Genomic DNA, 20,412 nt, shown 5'->3' on the forward strand with positions numbered 1-20,412 from the left:
TGGATGTATATGTGGCCAGGGGGAAGCATTGTGAAGACTCTGGATGCCTTCATGTGCATTAATGTACCATTCATGATCAGAAATTGATCTTGAATCAAAGGGCTTTTCAAGATTTTGTGCTTGTTGAGCTTGGCAAAGCAGCAGGGAAGACTTTTATGCCTTGAACCCTCAGAAATCCACTTGCAGTCAAGGGGCTTTTGCTCAATTTTTGTCCGGGATTGTTGTATGCAGTGGTGAGGACTGTCAAGGTCTGATTTTCACTCATTTGGACAGCCAGGAGAGCATTTATTGCTGCTGTACTTGCTGGTACAGATTTGGTACAACTTTGTACAAGTTTTGGCATGGCTGTACATTGATTTGAGTGAGGAAAAGATTCATTTTCAGCTGCTGTACTTGCCGTTACAAGTTTGGTACATCATTGGTGAGCACTTAGTACTGTTGTACAGTACTTTGGAAGGGGAACAGAGCACATCTAAGGTGCTGTCATAAATCTGCAGCAACCAGATTTTGGTGATTTTATCACATTCAATGGGAGGAGAGTTGCATTCGTGCTTCCGCAGTGGGAGATAAACTTTGGGAGAACAACTGTGAGCACTTTGTGTGCTTTGGTGCAGTGTTTGCACATCTTGCAGTCAAGCATTGACTGTATCAAAGGTTGCATATTGCTATGGCAACCACAGGTGAGAGCTCTTCATTGCTTCACATCAAAAAGCTTGAAGGCTCACATAATTATGACATTTGGCAAACCCAGTGCTATAATGTGTTGCTCCAGAAGAAGCAGCACAAGCCCATCAAAGAAAGGGGTGTAATGCCCGCTTCTCTTACTGCTGAAGAATGGGAAGATATGGATGAGCTGGCAACATCTACCATCATGTTGTCTGTGTCAGACTCTTTACTTTTCAGCATACGTGAAGAGAAGACAGCTTGGGGAATGTGGCAAAGATTGCAGGACTTGTATGCCCAACAGAGTGCCTCAAGCAAAGTGTATTGGTTGAAGAAACTCATAGGTCTTCAAATGAAGTAAGGGGCGTCTATGGCAGCCCATCTAAATGAGTTTAATGTGTCAGTCAGGTCATCAATCAAAAGTTGGCAATGGACGATGAGTTCAAAGCCACCTTTCTCTTATGCACTTTGCCAGAGAGTTGGGACACATTCAAGACAACCACTAGCAATTCAAATGCTATGTTGTCATATGCAGATGTGGAGGGTGCTCTCCTTCAAGAGGAGATGAACAGAAAGAACAACTCTGTTGGAAAGTCCAATGCAATGAATGCACGTGGGAGATCCCAGCAAAGGGGTAAAAGCCAAGAACGAGGAAGGAGCAAGTCCCGCTCCAAAAAGGACTTGGAATGCCATTATTGTGGCAAGAAGGGACATTTCAAAAAGCAATGCTACAAATGGAAGAATGATCAAAAGGAAAAGGGCAAAGGCAAAGACAAAGACAAAGATGAAGCCAAAGATGCAAAGCCAAAGGGCAAAAGTGGAGTCAAGATTGAAGAAGTCAATGTGTCACATGCAGGTGACAGTGAGGATGAAGTCCTATTCACGTCTTCACTTGATGCCCATTCACTCCTTGCAGGAGATGGTCATGGTATGCACTCATGGATCATTGATTCAGGTGCCTCCTTTCATGTCACAGGTTGCAGAGACTTGTTTGTCAAGTATACTGCTGGCAATGAAGGAGTAGTTTATTTGGGTGACAACCATGCATGCAAGATTCTTGGCAGAGGTGATGTGAGGCTTGTGTTTTCAGATGGCTCACAGCTTATGCTCCATGATGTCAGGCATGTGCCTGAGATCAAGAAGAACCTGCTTTCTACTGGACAGCTTGATGATGCTGATTATGTTACCACATTTGGTCGTGGAAAGTGGAAGATTAGTAAGGGCTCACTGGTTGTTGCCAGAGGCTCTAAGGTGGACACTCTTTACTTCATGCATGCTAATGTTTGTCACCATGCTAATGTAAATGCAACCGAGCTTCCGGAAATCTCTATGTGGCATAGCCGGTTGGGACACATGAGTGTCAAAGGAATGGAGCAACTGTCTCGTTTTGGTTACTTGCCTTCTCTAAAGTTCTCAAGTTTTCAGTTTTGTGAGCATTGTATATATGGCAGGCAACTCCAGTGCCCCCACAAGAAAGCTCTTGGACAGAAATATGCTCAGTTAGAGCTTGTGCATAAATACAGATGTATGTGAGATGCCTCAGCTTTCTTTGGGAGGGGCAAAATATTTTGTGTCTTTTATTGATGATGCCACACGCAAGGTGTGGGTTTATCCTCTTCGTTTGAAGAGTGATACATTCTCAGTGTTTGAGAAGTTTGTTGCTCATGTTGAGAATCAAACTGGCAAAACACTGAAGGCTTTGCGTTCCGACAATGGTGGAGAGTATATGTCCAAACAGTTTTAGGACTTTTGTGATGCTAAAGGCATCAAGAGGAAGCTCTCTACTCCTTATGATCCTCCACAAAACGGGACAGCAAAGAGGATGAACAGGACCATTCAGGAGAAGGTCCGTTCTATGTTGTCACATGCTGCGTTACCTCATGGTTTTTGGGCTGAAGCTGTTATGACAGCCGTTCATTTTATAAACAGGTCACCTAACACGAGGCTTGGTGGGAAAGTGCCAGAGGAAGTATGGACAGGGAAGCCTCCGTCCTACAAGCACTTGAGAGTGTTTGGTTGCGTTGCGTACCTGCACATACGCAGGGAAATACGCACCAAACTTGATCCTAAGTCTCACAAATGCATATTCCTAGGATATGGTGACAGAGGTGAAATGGGGTATAGACTTTGGGATCCAGTCAATAGAAAGATTATACGCAGCAATGATGTCATTTTTTATGAAACATGCATGTATAAGGAGCCTGCAAGGCAACAGGAGCCTGGCAGAGTCATCTTTGATGATGATGGACATCATGGACAACAACCAAGGGCTGTAAATCAGCCATTACAGCATCAAAACCAGCCCTTAAATGGTGCTGAAAATGGTCCAAATGGACAGCCAGAGATGGCAGAAGATATCCCTATGGATATCCCACAGTTAGAGGAGATACCGGGCATGATCTTTCAACCTTATGGCATGGAACAGGAGCCACCAATAGGTGATATGCAGGCTGGACAGCAACCTGCAAATGATGATCATTGGGTACGGAGGTCCACAAGACCCTCCACACCCCCTGACAGGTTTGTTCCAGGGGTTGACTACTTGATGCTCACTAACTGTGGGGAGCCCTCTTGTTATAAGGAGGCTTTACAGAGGGCAGACAAGGCTCTTTGGGAGCGTGCTATGAAGTCAGAGATGGATTCTCTGCACAAAAATGGAACATGGAAGTTGGTGCATTTGCCTGCAGGCAAGAAGGTTTTGCAATGCAAGTGGGTTTACAGGCTCAAAGTTGCACCTAATGCAAAGCCAAGATACAAAGCCAGGTTAGTGGCTAAGGGCTTCAAGCAGGAATATGGTGTGGACTTTGATGAGATCTTCTCTCCGGTGGTCAAAATGACCACACTTAGAGCTGTATTAGCTTTGGTTGCTCATGATGATCTGGATTTGATTCAAATGGATGTGAAGACTGCTTTGGTGATCTCCATGAGGAGATATATATGCAACAGCCAGAGGGTTATGCAGTGAATGGAAAGGAGAAGCTTGTATGCATATATATCTCCATGAGGAGATATATATGCAACAGCCAGAGGGTTATGCAGTGAATGGAAAGGAGAAGCTTGTATGCAAGCTGAAAAAGAGTCTTTATGGGCTCAAACAGGCACCAAGGGAATGGTATCATAAATTTCATACATTCATGAAATCCCAGGATTTCAGGAGAAGTGACATAGATCACTGCTTATACACCAAGAAAGCTTTGGACGGCAGCCTATTGATCCTCATCTTGTATGTTGATGATATGTTGATTGCCGGGAAATCTCGTAAAGAGATGGATGCCTTGAAGAAGAGGCTGCATCAGACCTTTGATATGAAGGATTTGGGTGATGCAAATCACATTTTGGGTATGCGGATACTTTGGGACAGAAATCAGCATGTGTTGTATTTGTCTCAGAAGGAATACATTGGCAAAGTTTTGCAGAGGTTCAATATGGATGAGGGAAAGAAGACTAGTACTCCTTTGCCTCCATATGTGAAACTCAGTGCTATGGACAACCCACAGTCGGATAGTGACAGGGCTGATATGGCCAAGATTCCGTATACTTCAGCTTGTGGCAGTCTCATGTATGCCATGGTTGCTACCAGGCCGGACATTGCATTTGCAGTGGGAGTGGTTACTAGATACATGGCCAAGCCTGGCAAGAAGCATTGGGAAGCAGTGAAAGGTGTCATGATATGTGCATTTGCTTTGGCAAACAGGATGCATTAGTGCATGGTTACACGGATTCGGATTATGCCGGTCATCCAGATAACCGAAAGTCTACTACCAGTTATGTGTTTACATTCACAGGAGGTGCTGTGTCATGGATATCCAGGATGCAGAAGTGCACTGCCTTATCTACTACAGAGGCCGAGTATATTGCAGCCACAGAGGCTTGCAAGGAGGCATTATGGCTATCTCGGTTAGTGGTTGATTTGGGTTATACAGGGGATATTCCATTGTTGCATTGTGACAGTCAGAGTGCCATCCAGTTGGCAAAGAACCCTATCTTTCATGCAAAGACGAAGCATGTGGATGTGAAGTATCACTTCATCAGAGAGGTGATAGAGAACAAGCAGATTCAGCTTGTCAAGATTCATACGGATGACAACCCGGCTGATCTGTTATCATGTACATGCTGATTTTTTCTTTTCCTTCATTTAAGGGCACTCTACCTTTAAGTGGGAGGTTGTTGGGGTAAAGGCATTATGCCCACCCTTATAGTGTGTACTAGCCCAAAGTTTTATAGTACATAGTACACTTAGTACTTTTAATGTACTAAGTACACTATGTGTACTAGAGCAAATATACATGTGTGATAGGAGAGTCACACACTCATACTATTGAGTTGACTTATCCCCACATGTCTCTCTCTCTCTCTCTCTCCCTTCTTCTCTCTGTGTATGTCTCCCACATGAAACCCTAACTCTCTACAGCTGAGCTTCCATAGCTCCTTCAATCTGTGCATACCAACATGATCCGTCTCCCTGTGATGCCAACTGTCGTGAAGACTCCAGGGCTAAGCGAGCATATCTGTCTCTAGGGAGAGCCCAAGTGCTATGTATAAAGGAGACTGATCGAGTGAGTGCCTCTACTACCAATGGGGGGGCAGCCATCTCTGCACGGATAATATCATGGGGTACGGAGGCCTTGGCCCTAATCATCCGGGAAATCATAGAAACCAAGGGCCTCTCCATACGTCTCCATCCATCAGTGCTACCAGCTCGGCTGTGGTGATCCACTGAGGGTCCCCATATCTCCACTCCATACAGCATGGCTGAAGTGACCAAAGTGTCAAAGAGCCAGAGCTTTGTTCGAGGTTCCTGAAACTGAACCTGCGAACACATCCTCTCTAGTCTCCCCAATGCTGCATAAGCTCTAGTCAATCTGGTCTCCGCTGCTCTCCTCAAGGAAAATAGTGGGCCACTAAAAACCACACCAAGGTAAGTATATGCATCTGTATACTCCACTGTCTCCTGACCATATGTAAAGGTGGGTACTGCCCTCCTAACCCACTGTGCTGTGGTGTTAAACACCATCACCTTGGTTTTACCAAGGTTAACAGACAATCCACTATCCTGTGCAAACGTGTGCAATGCATCCAAATGACGTTGCATCCCCTTTAGAGAATCTGAGATCAGCACAATATCATCAGCATACAATAACAGCGGAATCCATGTCCTTGCCTGCTAGCTGTGCTTCTCTGTCACCCTCCTGCTCTACATAGTCTGAAATCTCATCCACATACATCCCAAATAAGGTGGGAGAAAGGGGGCAGCCCTGTTTCACCCCAATAGTGGAGTCAACCATCTCAGATATACCCTAAGTAGTACGTACCTGCCCCACAACTGTCCTGTATAAAGCCATGATTCCCCAAATCAGCTCTGTGGGCACTCCCATCTCCTGTAGTCAGCGCATCAGTCTGGCTCTCCGTACTGTGTCAAAAGCTTTGCAGAAATCCACAAAGCAACAATAAATCCTCCTGCCATATAATATGCCCTCCTCAATAATAGCTCTGAGTGTCAAGATATGGTCAAGAGTGGAGAAACCTCTCCTGAACCCTGCCTGCCCTGATGCACGTATGCCCTCTCTCTCTCTGCCCATCTACTCAACTCCTGCTCAAGCATAGATGCATATAATCTAGCCAATGTGTGACTAATCATGATGGTACGATAATTCCCAGGAAGCATGGGATCCCCTGACTTGAAGATAGGCACAATCGTGGACATATTCCAAGTCTCGGGAAAACCCTCACACATGGCTCGATTAAACATCATAGCAATAAGCTCTGCAAGCATATCTCTGGCATGAATAAAGTGCTCTGCTACCAAACCATCATGATCATATGCTCTCCCAGTCCTCATCCTGTCAATAGCTTTCCTTACCATCTCAGCAGTAAAGAAAGCACATGTCTCTGGGCATGGCTCCGATGGGTCTGGCATGGGCGGCTGTCCTGGTGCTGTGTACAGGGATGCTGCATACTCACCCCAAATCTCTGTGGAGGTAATGGCTGGTGATGGTGAATGCTCATGGAATAGTCTCCATGCCTCGCCTGAGTCCTGACTCATAAATAACTGATACAAATCCCTCTCTAACTGAGCAAGATAAGCCCTCTTCTTCCGTTGCACTAGGTGCCGGAAGGTAATCCGTGACTGTCTGTGAGTGGTAACACCCATGAGCACCTCTCTCTGTAATCTGGTCCTCATCTCTCTACACTCCTCATCATACCAACTATTCTGGGGCATGTTCCCAGATCGTCTCCGTGTAGGCTGACTATGGGGATATGCCTCTGATGCTGCAACATGAAGCGTCTCTATCAATATCTGAGTGAGCTCATCTAATGGCCGTCCCGGCTCCTCGGCACATAAGCGTATGTATATCTCATCCGTGTACACGGTGTCAGTCTCCCTCGTAAAGGTATAACGAGTGTGTGTGGAGACCTGTCCCAATGGAACGGTGCTGAACTGAAATGTGAGAGTGAAGGACAAGATAGCATGATCCACTCCAACCGGCCTAGTGCCTACTATAAAATCCTGAAAAGAGGGAATGAGACTGGGCTGAGCCATAACATAGTCCACTGTACTAGCACCATGCCGATGTGGAAAGCTAGTGAAACCGCCCGATGTCGGGAATCTCTGTAGGCCATTCAGGATGGCCAATCCATGTGCAGTCCCCATGTCTATCAAATACCGCCCATACACTGTATGTTCCTCATCCTGTGAGAGTCTAGATAGGCCCATATCCCTGACATCAAGCTCCCTCAACATCTCCTCTGAGGTATCATAAAATACTGGTTGGTTATGGGCGGTCTTGGCATTCAAGTCCCCCGGGAGAATGATGTCACCATCCCTGGAGAACTCCCAAATGTCATCATCCAAAATAGAAAAGGGAGACTGCCTGCTAGGTGATGCATACACTGATGTACTAGGAGCAAAATAGCATATAGCAATGTAGAGATATCTGCCCGTCTCTGCCCTCAATCTAACCCACATGTACCTAGCCTGCTCATCTCTGCGGACTATATGTATCAGTGGCTAGTGGCTGTAGCTCCTCTCTAAACAATACTGCCACTCCTCCTGAGCCCCATCCTCTATGCTCTGAACGAGTCTCCTGTCTACAAGCTGTCTCCCATCGGTATCCACTAACATGTGGCATGGACTGTGCAGGAGCCTGATGCGTCTCACAGTAGAAGATGATGTCCCTCCCAGTGAAACTATCCTCAAAAGCCCTTACATCAAGGCGTAGAGATCCATTACAGTTCCAAGTAGCAACTTTGAGTGTAGTCCCATAGGTCTCGCGCCGTCATGAAGAGCGAATCTCCATAATCACCACTCTACCATCTCTATAGAAGGCCACTTTCCCTTTCTCTCGGGCTGCCCTTATCTCGGGCATAACTTCTTTCATGTGGGCAAGTTGCGAGAGTGTGAGGTCATCTCCAAGAAATATTCCCGTCTTCTTGAGTGTAGGACGTCTCTTCAAAAAGTCCTTCTTTGCTTCCATGGAGGGGAAACGAATGATAAGTGCTCTCTCCTTAGAAGATTCGCCACTACCTTCTCTCTTCTTTCCCACTCTCCATGCCTTTGTGTGCGTGGCTTCAATGCCCATCATAGAGAAGAGCTCCTTGGTTTCCCCTTCCGCATCATCACGGTCTTTTAGACCGGACACTCGTACATGTAAGGCCCGGGTCTTCCTCCTTTGCTCCTCTTCAAGGGTCATGTTGATGATGGTGGGAGTGGGGATGGGTGGCGATTCTTTACCTTTCCCTTTCTTGGCGACCTCGATCCATTTCTCCGCCTCGTCCATCTTCTTTTGTGTCTTTGTGATCACCTCCACCCATGAAGATGTCTTCTCTTTATGTTGCTCCTCCTCCTCTCGAATGATCCTCATTTGTTCCTTGATGGTATTCAGCTCTTCAATAAAGGAAGGCTGAAATTTTCCATCCTCAAGCTTGCTTTTTGAAGTGGCTTCCAACTCCTTTTTGAGGGCTGAGATTTCAGCCGCTTGACTTTTAGCATGCAATTTGGCCTTCACTAGTTCCTCCTCTAAGGCTGAAATCTCAGCCTCTTGCTTGGAAGATCTCTCTTCGAGCTCTTGGATTTTGTCAAATCCCTTCTCGAGTTTGGAGAGGCGGTTTATGATTGCAGTAACGGAAGAGTCGACCATCTTCTTGTTTTCTTTGATAATTGTGCCGAGATTGTCCTCCACCTTCACGAGCTCCTCTTTAACCCCGGTCTTGGCCATGACTTTTTGCAGAACTTCCCACAGCCAATGGACTGAAAATTAATCCATGACACCAGCGCGAAACAGCAGCAACAGGGAGGGGGGGGGGGGGTTTTCAAGTCATGTAGGGGAAAGGGAAAGAGAGGAGATTCAGCAGAGAGAGAGAGTTATGTTGCTGCCTTGGGGGCCTTAGGAAGGGTGGGTGGGAAGAGGGAGGGCGAGGAGGCGGAGGCGGAGGCGGACAGCGAAGGGGGGGGGGGGGGGGGGGGGGGCGCAGGCAGGCAGCGGGAGAGACAGCGAAGGGGGGGGGCGCAGGTAGACAGGCAGCGAAAGGGGGGGGGGGCGAGAGAGAGAGAGAGAGAGAGAGAGAGAGAGAGAGAGAGCATGTGCATGCATAAATGTAATATATATATGTTCCCACACAATAACTTGGAAAATACCAAAAAACATATGGCGGTTTTTACAGTCATTTCTGGATTTCTCTGACTTGTAAATGCAATTAAGGCAGCAATTCTTTTGAGATAATTTGTGGTGGGGTGGGGTGTGGGTGTGTGTGTGTGTGTGAAACAATAGTCTCTTCATTTTAAAGCTAGCCTTCAGATAAATACTTTTATAAAAGAGCTTACCAAGGTCTGTTGATCCGGCTTATGCCTAGCTGACGCTATCTTGGCAAGAAGTTTATTTGTTGCAATCCCCTGCCACAAAAGAGGTGAATTATTTGCATGCACTTCTAGATCCTTCACCATGAGCCATGCTTATCTTAAGACCTAAAAACAAGTGGCTATTTCATGTACACCTATCCCTAAAGATAGTTCATTCAGGAAAGGTCTCCACCAAACAAATTTTCCGTCCATAATGGGCTGCCAAGGCATACAAGCAGCTAATGAAATTTCTACTTATTGTGGGAGCAGATAATTCCTGCTGATTCATGTCTTCCTCTTGTGCATTACCATTCACAGAGACTTGGGCGGAGGACACAAGCAAAGGCTATCTGCATACATTCAACCCTCACAGCTAGGATCTGGAGGAGGCATGCTACTACACTCACTTAGTATGAGATCAAGAGATTCACATCGTAGTAGAGGTGCATGAGCAGGGGATCTATGGTTGCATCCAAAAGGTACCTAGCTCCATGCACAAACTCTATGACTTCTAAGTTCTGGTAGAGCCTTGGGCATTTGTGTATCAGCTACATTAGCCTCAACCTTGTTTCTCCAGGTAGGACTTTGGAGAGAGATTATCAGGACCACAGATGTGTGGCCCTGTCCCCAGTTCAACATACTGTGAGATTAGAGGGAGTTATTTGGTCCCCCCACAGTCATTGATTATCAGGACCACAGATGTGTGGCCCTGGATGATTCACATGCATATAAATCATCCGTTGAAAAAGCACAGTTGCAAGCAAGAAGACACCACCCAAACACTTCTTTCTTTCCAAGATTTGGCCCATGCAGAGTGCTGGACAAATGACACCACTCCACAAGACCACCCACTCAAATCTCAGATTGAGACCCACCAGCCTTATTTTAATGTGTGTGCCTGCCAACACAAACATTAAATTTATTTTAATGTGTGTGCCTGCCAACACAAACATTAAATTTACATGAAAAATAATCTGTAAATAACTTGTGTAGACACTTGCCACCTGCAAAACCCATAAGAACAGTGCGCGAGTCCCAAATAGGTCATGCACACACGTGTCCACAGGGTGCCCAAGTGTCACCGGTCCCATGGACATTTCACGGGCACAAATACCATGCCATGTCTACACAAAAAGACATTTTCACAAAGAAAATAATGTCAAGACATCCAACATGTGCATATGCACTCATTGACTTCAAAAATCACCCATCCACTCAGCACTATCTTGTACACCATATATCTTGCCTTGCCATAACTTGTATTTGGATTATCCCCCATTTCCAAAGATTGTACACAAAATCCACGGGGCTTATGTCACAAGTGGTGACATATCTCCCGTCCTCTGAAATAGTTGTCCTCAACTGAGGAACATCTGATATATAAATTCTAATATCCATAATATTCTATACGAGGAATCAGACAATTCTAAGGTTAGATTTGACCAATGCATAATCAATATATATAAAGCCCATATCTCTCAATGAGATAAATCCTACCATATGACCATCATAGTAAGTATATTCTAAAGAGCTAACTGTGTCTCCTAAAATTTCATAGAAATCCATAATTCCATTTATATTGGCCATATAATGATTAATACCAAAACTAGTTACAAGCATGAGAGACAACTGTATCTAAATAGATACGGGCGTAAGAGGCAACTATATCTCTATCCATAATTCAAGAGTATATCAACACACATAAGTGTTGGTGTCGAATCCACCAACTCCAAGGAGAAGCCCACGTTCCCCAATACCCAGTACCCTATTAAGTCCACAGGCATCCATATGCATACAAGTGTGTGCCCAACCGAGAGATAGAAGATCAAAACAACGAGAGACGCATATGTAGAGCAAAGAGTGTCCAAACAAGTCTTCACTCAATTTGGGCGCACACATCGTCCCCAGTATACCAGATTCCACTATACTCACACTTAGCATAGACATAAGACCTCTCTTACTAGGTGCTAGTCCACATGACCCTTGGCGTAGACATTTGTCCTCTGCCAACTAGGCGTCATGTCCAACACTATTAGACTCACCCATAGGCTAAATAAAAGTAGTTTCTAGACATTACGGATGGTTTACACTGGGCCTAGCCACAATGTTTTGTCTTGGGAGACGCGGACCTTGTTAGGCCACAAAAAATATCGTCGCCACATGTTTGGAGAAGGTCAAGCAGATGTCCACGATGGTTTTCTCTATGCTTTAGATGCCCAAACATGCCCATGTTCACCCTGTTTAATAAAATGAGTGTGAAGCCTATTACTCACGGGGCCCCACTTTATAAATTGTCTTGTCTTTTGAATGAATGTGAACATCTTTAAAATAAGGAGTGCCCATATAATAAAATGTCCAAACTCTTTTATAAACTGACCACCCACATCATAAAAGTGTGAATGGGCGCCCGCCAATGAGGTGATAGCTCAAGTGGTGAAGGTGTTTGCCCAAGACCAAGAGGTCATGGGTTCAAAACCCCCCTTGGTGCTTCCTCCGTGGCATCACCTATGGGTGGATAATTAAGCGACTATGGAAAGGCGCCCGCCTACGGGCGGTGAAAAATCGGTAACTATGGGAGGATCTCTCTTTTGTTGGCTTTCACAACTCTCTCTCTCTCTCTCTCCCTCTTACTCTCTCTATCTCTCTCTCTTTCTCTCTTCGAGCACCATTTCCATGGCTTGAACCTCCATCTTTGCACAAGATCTGCTCCTACACTCACATCATGGATATCTTTCACACACCATAGCATGAGCTCTGACCCTGTGAATACCAACATGGTATCACAGCTTGATCCATGATTACTACCATTAATCACATAGAGCTGTATCATCTCCTCAAGGGGCTCAGCCCCACTCAAAAGCAAAGGCGGCCAAAAACACAATAAAAACCATCGCAACAACGCAAAAATCAGGGGCTACATATAAAATTGATCAAATTCCTTTTATGGTCTTTTAATTGGTGGTACAAGCTATCCACAGGTCAAATTTGAAGGCAAACCATCAAGTGGTTGATGAGAACCAAGCAGATCATCAATTTCAGGCCTCCTTCACTAATCAATTGATTAACTCTAATTACCTTGAGTTCTTTGGAGTTCTCAGGTTTCAAATCATTAATTTGTGAGTCGCTATTCCCATATATATCCAAATTTTGGAAAATCCCATTCATTTGATGCTTCAATTTCTTCCTCCAAACTACACTACATTTCTGTCTATGCTTTTAAAAAAATGAGGCATTGCTTCAGAAAAAATTTTGGGCTTTCCCCAAATATGGAAAAATCCAACAAATTGAAGCTCCTGGAGCCAAAAGCAATTGGGGCTTAGCACAAAATCGCCTAATTACAGCTTCTACCCAATTGAGAATTTGGGGCTTTTCTCAAACGTTGAGAAAATCATCAAATTACATGACGTTTTTTCACAAAAAAGCCTTCATCATCACATGGACCATGCGACATCAACAAAAATTTGGGGATTCTTCATTACAACTTCTAAATTGAGCATTACCGGATACTGCGCCTTGGCCCCTGAGCCTAAAATAATAGCCCAAAGTGTCAATCGCTTGGCAACAACGTTGAAAGAAGATCTTCATCGACATTGCACCAACATGCGGAGTTTTTAAACTTCTAAAATCATTTTTTAGTCCTTTTTTTAATGAGTCAAGAGTTCTCTGCTCGGGATGTCCCCCAAAATCCGAATATTTTATAGTAGTTATGGGTTCTCTCAAGAAATCCCCCAAAATCTGAGTATTTTCGATGTTTTTTTGGAAGGCCTTTTTTTAAATAAAAGGCTCGGCTCCTCTTTATCTTAATTTCCCTACTTAGAGCCAGGGCGCGACGCAAGGAGGGGGGGGGGAGGTTCAATGGATAAACTGATGTAGGCATTATGTATGGTTAAGCTCTTGTATCATGCCTGACATGCGAGTTTTTTTTTTCTTCAGAAAGAGACTTCTATTAAGTATGAAAAAGACATACAACAATCACAGCTATAAGCCGGAAAAGAATAGAATCACCCCAATATGTAAGGTGATTTCAACCACTGAGGAGCATCATGATGCCATGAAAGACCTGAGGGACTAGAGGAAAAGAAGATACCATGGTCCCATTCCCCCATAAATATCACGCGCTTTGCCTCCGCAGAACGAGAGGACCCCTGAATACGAGCCCAAGTAGCCATAAGAGTATGGATGATATCACCCCATATAGTACTAATGCACTGAGACCCAAAAATCTGGACACCCTCAATAGCCTCCGTGCATCTAGCTCTCCAAATCTGCCATGCTGTAATACTAGCAACAATCTCCAAATTGGTGTCAATCATCTGTCTAGGGGGTGTATAATCAGAGTGAGGGACATCCTGCAATAAACCATGCTGGGCAATACCTCTACGAATGAAAATAGCAGAATCTGTACCACTGCCCTCATAAAAAAGCTGCGGACCAGACTAGGAGAGCCATTGGCCACTCAATTTGCCCATAATTTGGGCTACAGAACCCCAAATCTGTTGTGCAGTGCTGCATCCCCATGAGCAATGTTGTACAATCTCAAAATTTGCCGCACACCTAGGGCAGGTAGGTTCTACACCGAAAACCGATCTCCACTGATTGGTGTGGAGACCACCATGTAAGAATAACCAAAAGAAATGAGAGATCTGGCTCCTTCTGTATGAGTGCCAAAGCCTATGCCAATATCTGCGTTGTATCATTGGAGAAATATCATAGCTCTCCCAATGAGGCCTGAGAGCAGGGATCCTATGCATCTGTCGAGTGAGGAGAAGCCTGGCATTCCAGACGGTGAAACTGAAAAAAGAAAGGCTTTTCAAAGGATCGAAGGCATCAATCCATTTCCACTCTCTTGGATCCCATTGAAGATATCTGATAGGACTGCCACCATATAACCACAAACACCAAGAGCCATGAGTCACTATCAAAAGGAGAAGGGTCAATGAACCAATGCTTCCCCGAACGACCAACAATCCTCACTGGACTAAGCCTAGTATCTAGGATGATCTTCTCCATACTACATCTCTTCAATCTCCCTCCAAGCATGATAGAGTAAATGATGCAATCTGTAGCCTCCTGGCCCGGGAGAGCAATGACCTACAGAGGTATGCCTATCCTCGAAAAAACTCCCAACCAACTCGGATGATAGTCTCTATGAAAGGTCCCAAAGAGCCACTCATGCAGAATAGCTGCATCAATTTGATCAATACGAGTGCAAGAGCCCCTAAGATGCCAAATGGATGCAACTCTCTGATTCTCCGGAAGACTCTTAAAGGTCTTCCAAGCAAGAACTGTGTATGCACATCTCTCCCATCTTGACCACTACATATAACAAGATGCACCAAGTGGCTAACCGGCCTCATTTCTGATGAGCTCGTTCCACATAATAGGTTGTCGGTCAACCTCATCCAAAGACCTAGGAAGCCTTTGTCGTCGCAAAAAAGATCTCATGCTTCTCCATGCTCTGATAATGGCTACAATAAAAGGGGATGATGGTGCCTTGATATCAGCCTCTGTGAACAAAAATCGTGTGCTGGGCATCCAGTCTCTCCCGACCAGGGGTGTACATCCGGAAATCTGAGACAAGAAAAAATCCTTCCAAAGCTCAGTGCTTGGTAGGAAACCTATGACCACAAGTTTGCAGAGCAACGCCTTGCACTGAACATCCGGATCGATATTATTCAAGTCCCCCTCTCCTTTGGGCTGAATAACTGTGAGCCAACCTACCCTGGCATGAGTATCTGAGGTGCCATCCAAACCCGACCAGAGAAAATTGTGAATCAATCTCCGGAATTGACCAATGCACGCACGAGAGAACCACCGACAAGAGGCGATAAACCAAGCTGAGGCAAGCAATACCTGATTAGCCACCACCAAAGCTCTAGAAGCTAAATCTAATCTCTTGGAGCTCCAATGAAGGAGCTTCTTCCGGATACTCATAAGTACCGAAGCAAATTGCTATGCAAGAGAAATATCAATGCCAACCTAGCATCCCAAATATCTAGCAATGCATCCTCTACTGATCCACGTAAAACCAAGCTCTGCATCCCAAGCAACTCTCGGTGAATCACTAACCCAAAAACCAACAGATTTGTGCAAATTAATGAGTGCCCCTGCTACCAAATAGAACTCCTCTAGTGCTACCCGAAAGGAACATAAGCATACATGTGAACATGGCTGTGTCATCAGCTAACTCAGAGTCAACCAACTCCTCTTGACTACGAAGAGGCAACCTCAATCTAGAAATACCAACAGTGGAGCGGAGAAAGATGCTCATTGCCTCTGCAACTATGATCTATAATAATGGGGCTAAAGGGCAACCCTGCCGTATTGAGCGAGAAATCTGAAACCACTCTCCTCTATCACCACAAGCGAGCACTCTACTATGGGCATCACGATACATGCATGAAACTCCCTTGAAACATCTCTAAGAGAAGCCCATACGGCTAAGAGTACCCTCAAGGAAGTCCAAATCCACTTTATCATAGGCCTTCTCAAAATCCAAGAGCAAAATGGCTAAGGGCTGATTGCTCGCTTTAGCCCATTCGACAGCCTCCCAAAACGAGAAAATGTTATCAAAGATGCTCCTGTCGTGTAAGAATCCATTCTGAGTATCATGAATGACATCATGCAAAATTGGTTGCAATCTGATGCTCACTGCCTTAGCAAGAATCTTATATGTAGTCCCAAGTAAGGTGATAGGTCTCCACTAGCCAATCAATGTCTTATCCCCACTCTTAAGAATAAGATAAATAAGCTCCTCAGTGAGAGAAGAAGGCATAGAACCTGTGTCCCACATCTCTTGGAGAGCCGATGTGATCTCAACCCCAATCTCATCCCAAAAAGTAATGAAAAAAACAGGGGAGAGGCCATCCTCCCCTAGACACTTACCATGAGGTAAGACATGAAGAGCATGACTGAACTCCTGCATAGAAAAAGGGGCATCCAGAGCGGCACACATCTCCTCAGTGATCAAATGTGGCAATGCATTCCAAACCTTCCTTTGTGCCTTGTGTCTCAAATCAGAGTGCGGCTCAGCACTAAGAAGCTAGTGATAGAAATCAGTGGCAATCTGTCTAACCATAAGAGGATCTGAGTGAAGAGTGCCATGTGAATCCTGCAAACTGCCTGACACTATCTCTAGCATGAGATGGGCCGTGAGTAGCAAAGAAATGTTTGTTGCATCTGCCACCCATCTGTGTCCAAAAAGATTCCTAAGCATGGAAACAATACCCTGCGCGCTGCTCGAGAGAGTTATGAAGTTCTGCCCTAACAATACATAAAGAATCTGCAACCCATTGAGCATAAGGATGTTTCTCGTGCTCTTTCTGTAAGGCAACTAATCTACATCTAATAGCCCTTTCTAAATCCAAGGCCTCTCGCCTCTTAGGCAAGGCACATGTGTGATAAAAGTTACTAATATCACAGTGCAGAGGCCAGGCTTTGAGAGGCCCGTGTGTGAGGACTTCCTAGTCTATTAAGACATGATTAAAATTGAATACAAGAACTAAAGATAATTAGAGAGCGAAAAAGCTGAGTTGTTTGCATTGAGACACAAGGCCTTGTTAAATAGAGCCCGAAGAGGTACAAATGAAGAGGCACATCCCTAATGAAAGGGTGTGACTCTTGAATGAATAATTACGTCTTTTGGACGTAGAGGTGTGTCCTTTAATCAATAGATGTGTCCCTTTGAAGAGACGTGTCCTTCGATGATGACCCATGTGACAAGGTGTGACCCTTCACTGGTGTCCTTTCAATGATTAAGAGTAATTAAGGGTAATTAAGTCACAATCGTGACATTCCCTCCCACTTAAAATAAGACCCATGGTTATATAAGTGACTGTTGTTGTCGAATAAACTCTTGAAATAATTCTGGGTAATGTTGTAGATCTTCATCACTTTACCAAGTTGAATCTGAATCATCCAAGTCTTTCCATTGTACTAAGAATTCTGTAATAATCTTTTGCCGAGTTTCTTTCTATCGTACATCAAGAATCTTTTCTGGGATTAAGATCATATGCTCATCTTCAATCTCTAGAACATAATCTGAAATATCTGGAATGGGAGAATCTCCTTGTACAAATTTCTTGATCCATGATATATGAAAAGTCAGATGAATCTTTCCCCATGAAAGTGGTAACTCCAACTTATAACTCAAAGGAGAATTCTTCTTAATAATTCGAAAAGGACCATAGTAACGTGGTCGCAATTTTGGAAAAACTGATTTCATTGCTTTATATCGATGAAGAGCCACGAACAAAAGAACCATGTCATCTTCATTGAATTCATCATGTCGGCGACGTCGGTTAGCTACTTATTGATATTGTTCTTGAACTCGAATCATCTGATCTCGAACTTGAAGAAGAACATCTTGCATTTCTTGAACTAACTGATCTGCTAATGCCACCTTGTGTTGAAGAACAAAGTTTGATGGTACAACTAGTGTATGACCATAAGCGGCTTGAAAAGGACTCATTGCTATTGCTGTGTGATGAGAATTATTGTAAGCAAATTCCATCAATGGTAGATAATCTTCCCAAGATGCTAAGCCAAACTGAATATAATGTCAAAGCATGTCTTCAAGAATTTGATTAACTCTTTCAGTTTGGCCATCTGTCTGTGGATGATAGGCTGAACTGAACAATAAATTTGTGCCAAGTGACTTAAAAAGTGAAGTCCAAAATGGTCCTGTAAACTTAGGATCTCGATCTGAAATAATGGACTTTGGCATCCCATGTATCTTGAAAATGTATTGAAGAAATAATGAAGCAATATCCGGAGCTTGAGCTGTCTTCTTGCATGGTATAAAATGTGCCATCTTGGACAATCTGTCGACCACCACCATTATCTGTGTATTACCTTTCGAAGAACGAGGTAAAGATGTAATTAAATCCATACTGATACTTTCCCAACGTTCATTTGGTACTGGAAGTGGTTGTAGAAGACTAGCTGGAGCTTGTCTACTGGCTTTCATTTGTTGACAGGAAAAACATACTGTAACAAAATTTATAACATCTTGCTTCATTTGAGACCAATAATAAGAAGCTGTCAGCAACCGATATGTCTTGTTGATACCAGGATGAGCTGCATAAGGAACCTCATGATGTTCCTTTAACAAGAGTTTACGCATACTTGTGTTATGAGGGACACATGCGATCCTGATAATATAATAAGCCATGGACAAGAGAATAAGCTGCATAAATCTTCAAATCAGAAGGACTAGAGTGTGGAGTTGTAATCACTCAAAAAGCATTTGCAAAATCTCAATCGTCTGCATAATGATCCACAAAAGCTGCTGGAATGTCGATTTAAACTGTAGAAATCGCCATTGCTAAGGCTTAAGGCATTCGGCTAAGAGCATCAGCAACCACATTAGAAAGGCCAGGAACATATTCAATAGTCATATGGAAGTTTGCCAGATACTCCACCCATCTACCTCGTGCATTCATAACTGGTTGGGTGAAAATATACTTTAAGGAATGATGATCTGTCTTCACAACAAAATCTGCTCCCAAAAGATAATGTTTCCATGCTCGATAAGCATGAACAATCGCCAAGAATTCCTTATCATACACTCGATAGCGTTTTTGAATTACTGAATGCTTATGACTGTCAAAGGCGATGGCTCGGCCTTGTTGCATGAGAACTGCGCCAGTTGCAAGATCAAAAGCATCTGTCATAACTTCAAAAGGAAGATTGGGATCTACGATTGCCATTACCGGAGTTGTTGTCAATGCCACCTTTAGCTTATCAAAGGCATGAGAAGCATCATCTGTCCATCGGAAAGCAGGTGTTGATTTCAAAACCTCTGTCAAAGGTGCTGCAAACACTGAAAACTTAAAGACCTTCATGTGATAAAAATTAACAAGACCCAAGAATGATCTCACATCATGGATATTTTGCGGTGTCGGCCAATCCTGAATAACTTGTATCTTCTTAGGATCAACAGAAATGCCTTCAGCTAAAATGATGTGTCTGAGGTACTCTAGTGACGCCTTGAAAAATTCACTCTTTTCTGGGTTGATAAAAAGTGCATTATCTCATAAAATCTGAAAAACTGCATGTAGATGCTTCTTGTGCTCATCGATTGAAGCACTAAATACCAAAATATCGTCCAGATAAATAATCACGAAGTTGTCCAGAAATGGTTGAAAGATGTCATTCATGAGACTCATAAAAGTTGTCGGGACATTGGTTAACCCGAAAGGCATGACCAAATACTCAAAATGTCCATACTTCGTGCAGAAGGCAGTCTTGTGCTCATCACCTTCACGAATACGAATCTGATGATATCCGGACTTGAGATCAATCTTGGAAAATACTTTGGTATGAAGCAACTGATCAAATAATTCATCAATCCGAGGAAGAGGATATTTATTTTTGATGGTCAGTTTACTGAGGGCACGATAATCAATGCAAAGTCGCATTGACTTATCTTTCTTTTTCACAAGTAAAACTGGTGCACCAAAAGGACTCTAACTAGGACGAATATGACCCTTGTCCAAGAGTTCCGTTAACTAGCGTTGAATTTCTTGGGATTCAGCAAAAGAGACCCTACGAGTTGGTGGCGAATTGCCAGGAAGTAAATCAATCGGATGATCCACAAGACGTCGAGGAGGTAAAACTGGAGGTAGCTCTGCAGGAAACAAATCCAAATGTGGGGCAAAGAAGGGTTGAGCCAAATATGCCACTTTGGAATTCTGGTCAAGCATCGTCTCCGTAGCAAAGAAAACCATTAAGAGTGTTGAAGGGCAATCGGCCTTACAAACCCACCGCTTTGCCTGTAATGCAGACAAGGTTGGTGTGGAGGGTTGATCGCAAACACTTTGAAGATCGATGTCCATACCATCTTTGACAAATTGTAAAGTGTGGCTACGGAAACTGATATAGCCATTGTTGACCCAAGATCATATCGTATC

At 44.0% G+C, this 20,412-nt stretch overlaps 1 protein-coding gene across 2 annotated transcripts in view; it reads right to left on the reverse strand.

The window, feature by feature from the left end:
- Nucleotides 1-20,412, reverse strand: part of LOC147611380 (DNA polymerase eta-like) — a 132,548-nt gene that overhangs the window by 20,893 nt on the left and 91,243 nt on the right. For both annotated transcript variants that reach the window (XM_086784449.1, XM_086784448.1), the window contains exon 7: nt 9,485-9,553. In XM_086784449.1, the coding sequence (XP_086640575.1) occupies nt 9,485-9,553 (69 nt within the window). The remainder of the gene's footprint in view (nt 1-9,484; nt 9,554-20,412) is intronic.

Source organism: Cibotium barometz, chromosome 47 (assembly GCF_041138505.1).
Source record: "Cibotium barometz isolate CiBa-2024 chromosome 47, ASM4113850v1, whole genome shotgun sequence".
Classification (NCBI taxonomy): Eukaryota; Viridiplantae; Streptophyta; class Polypodiopsida; order Cyatheales; family Cibotiaceae; genus Cibotium; species Cibotium barometz.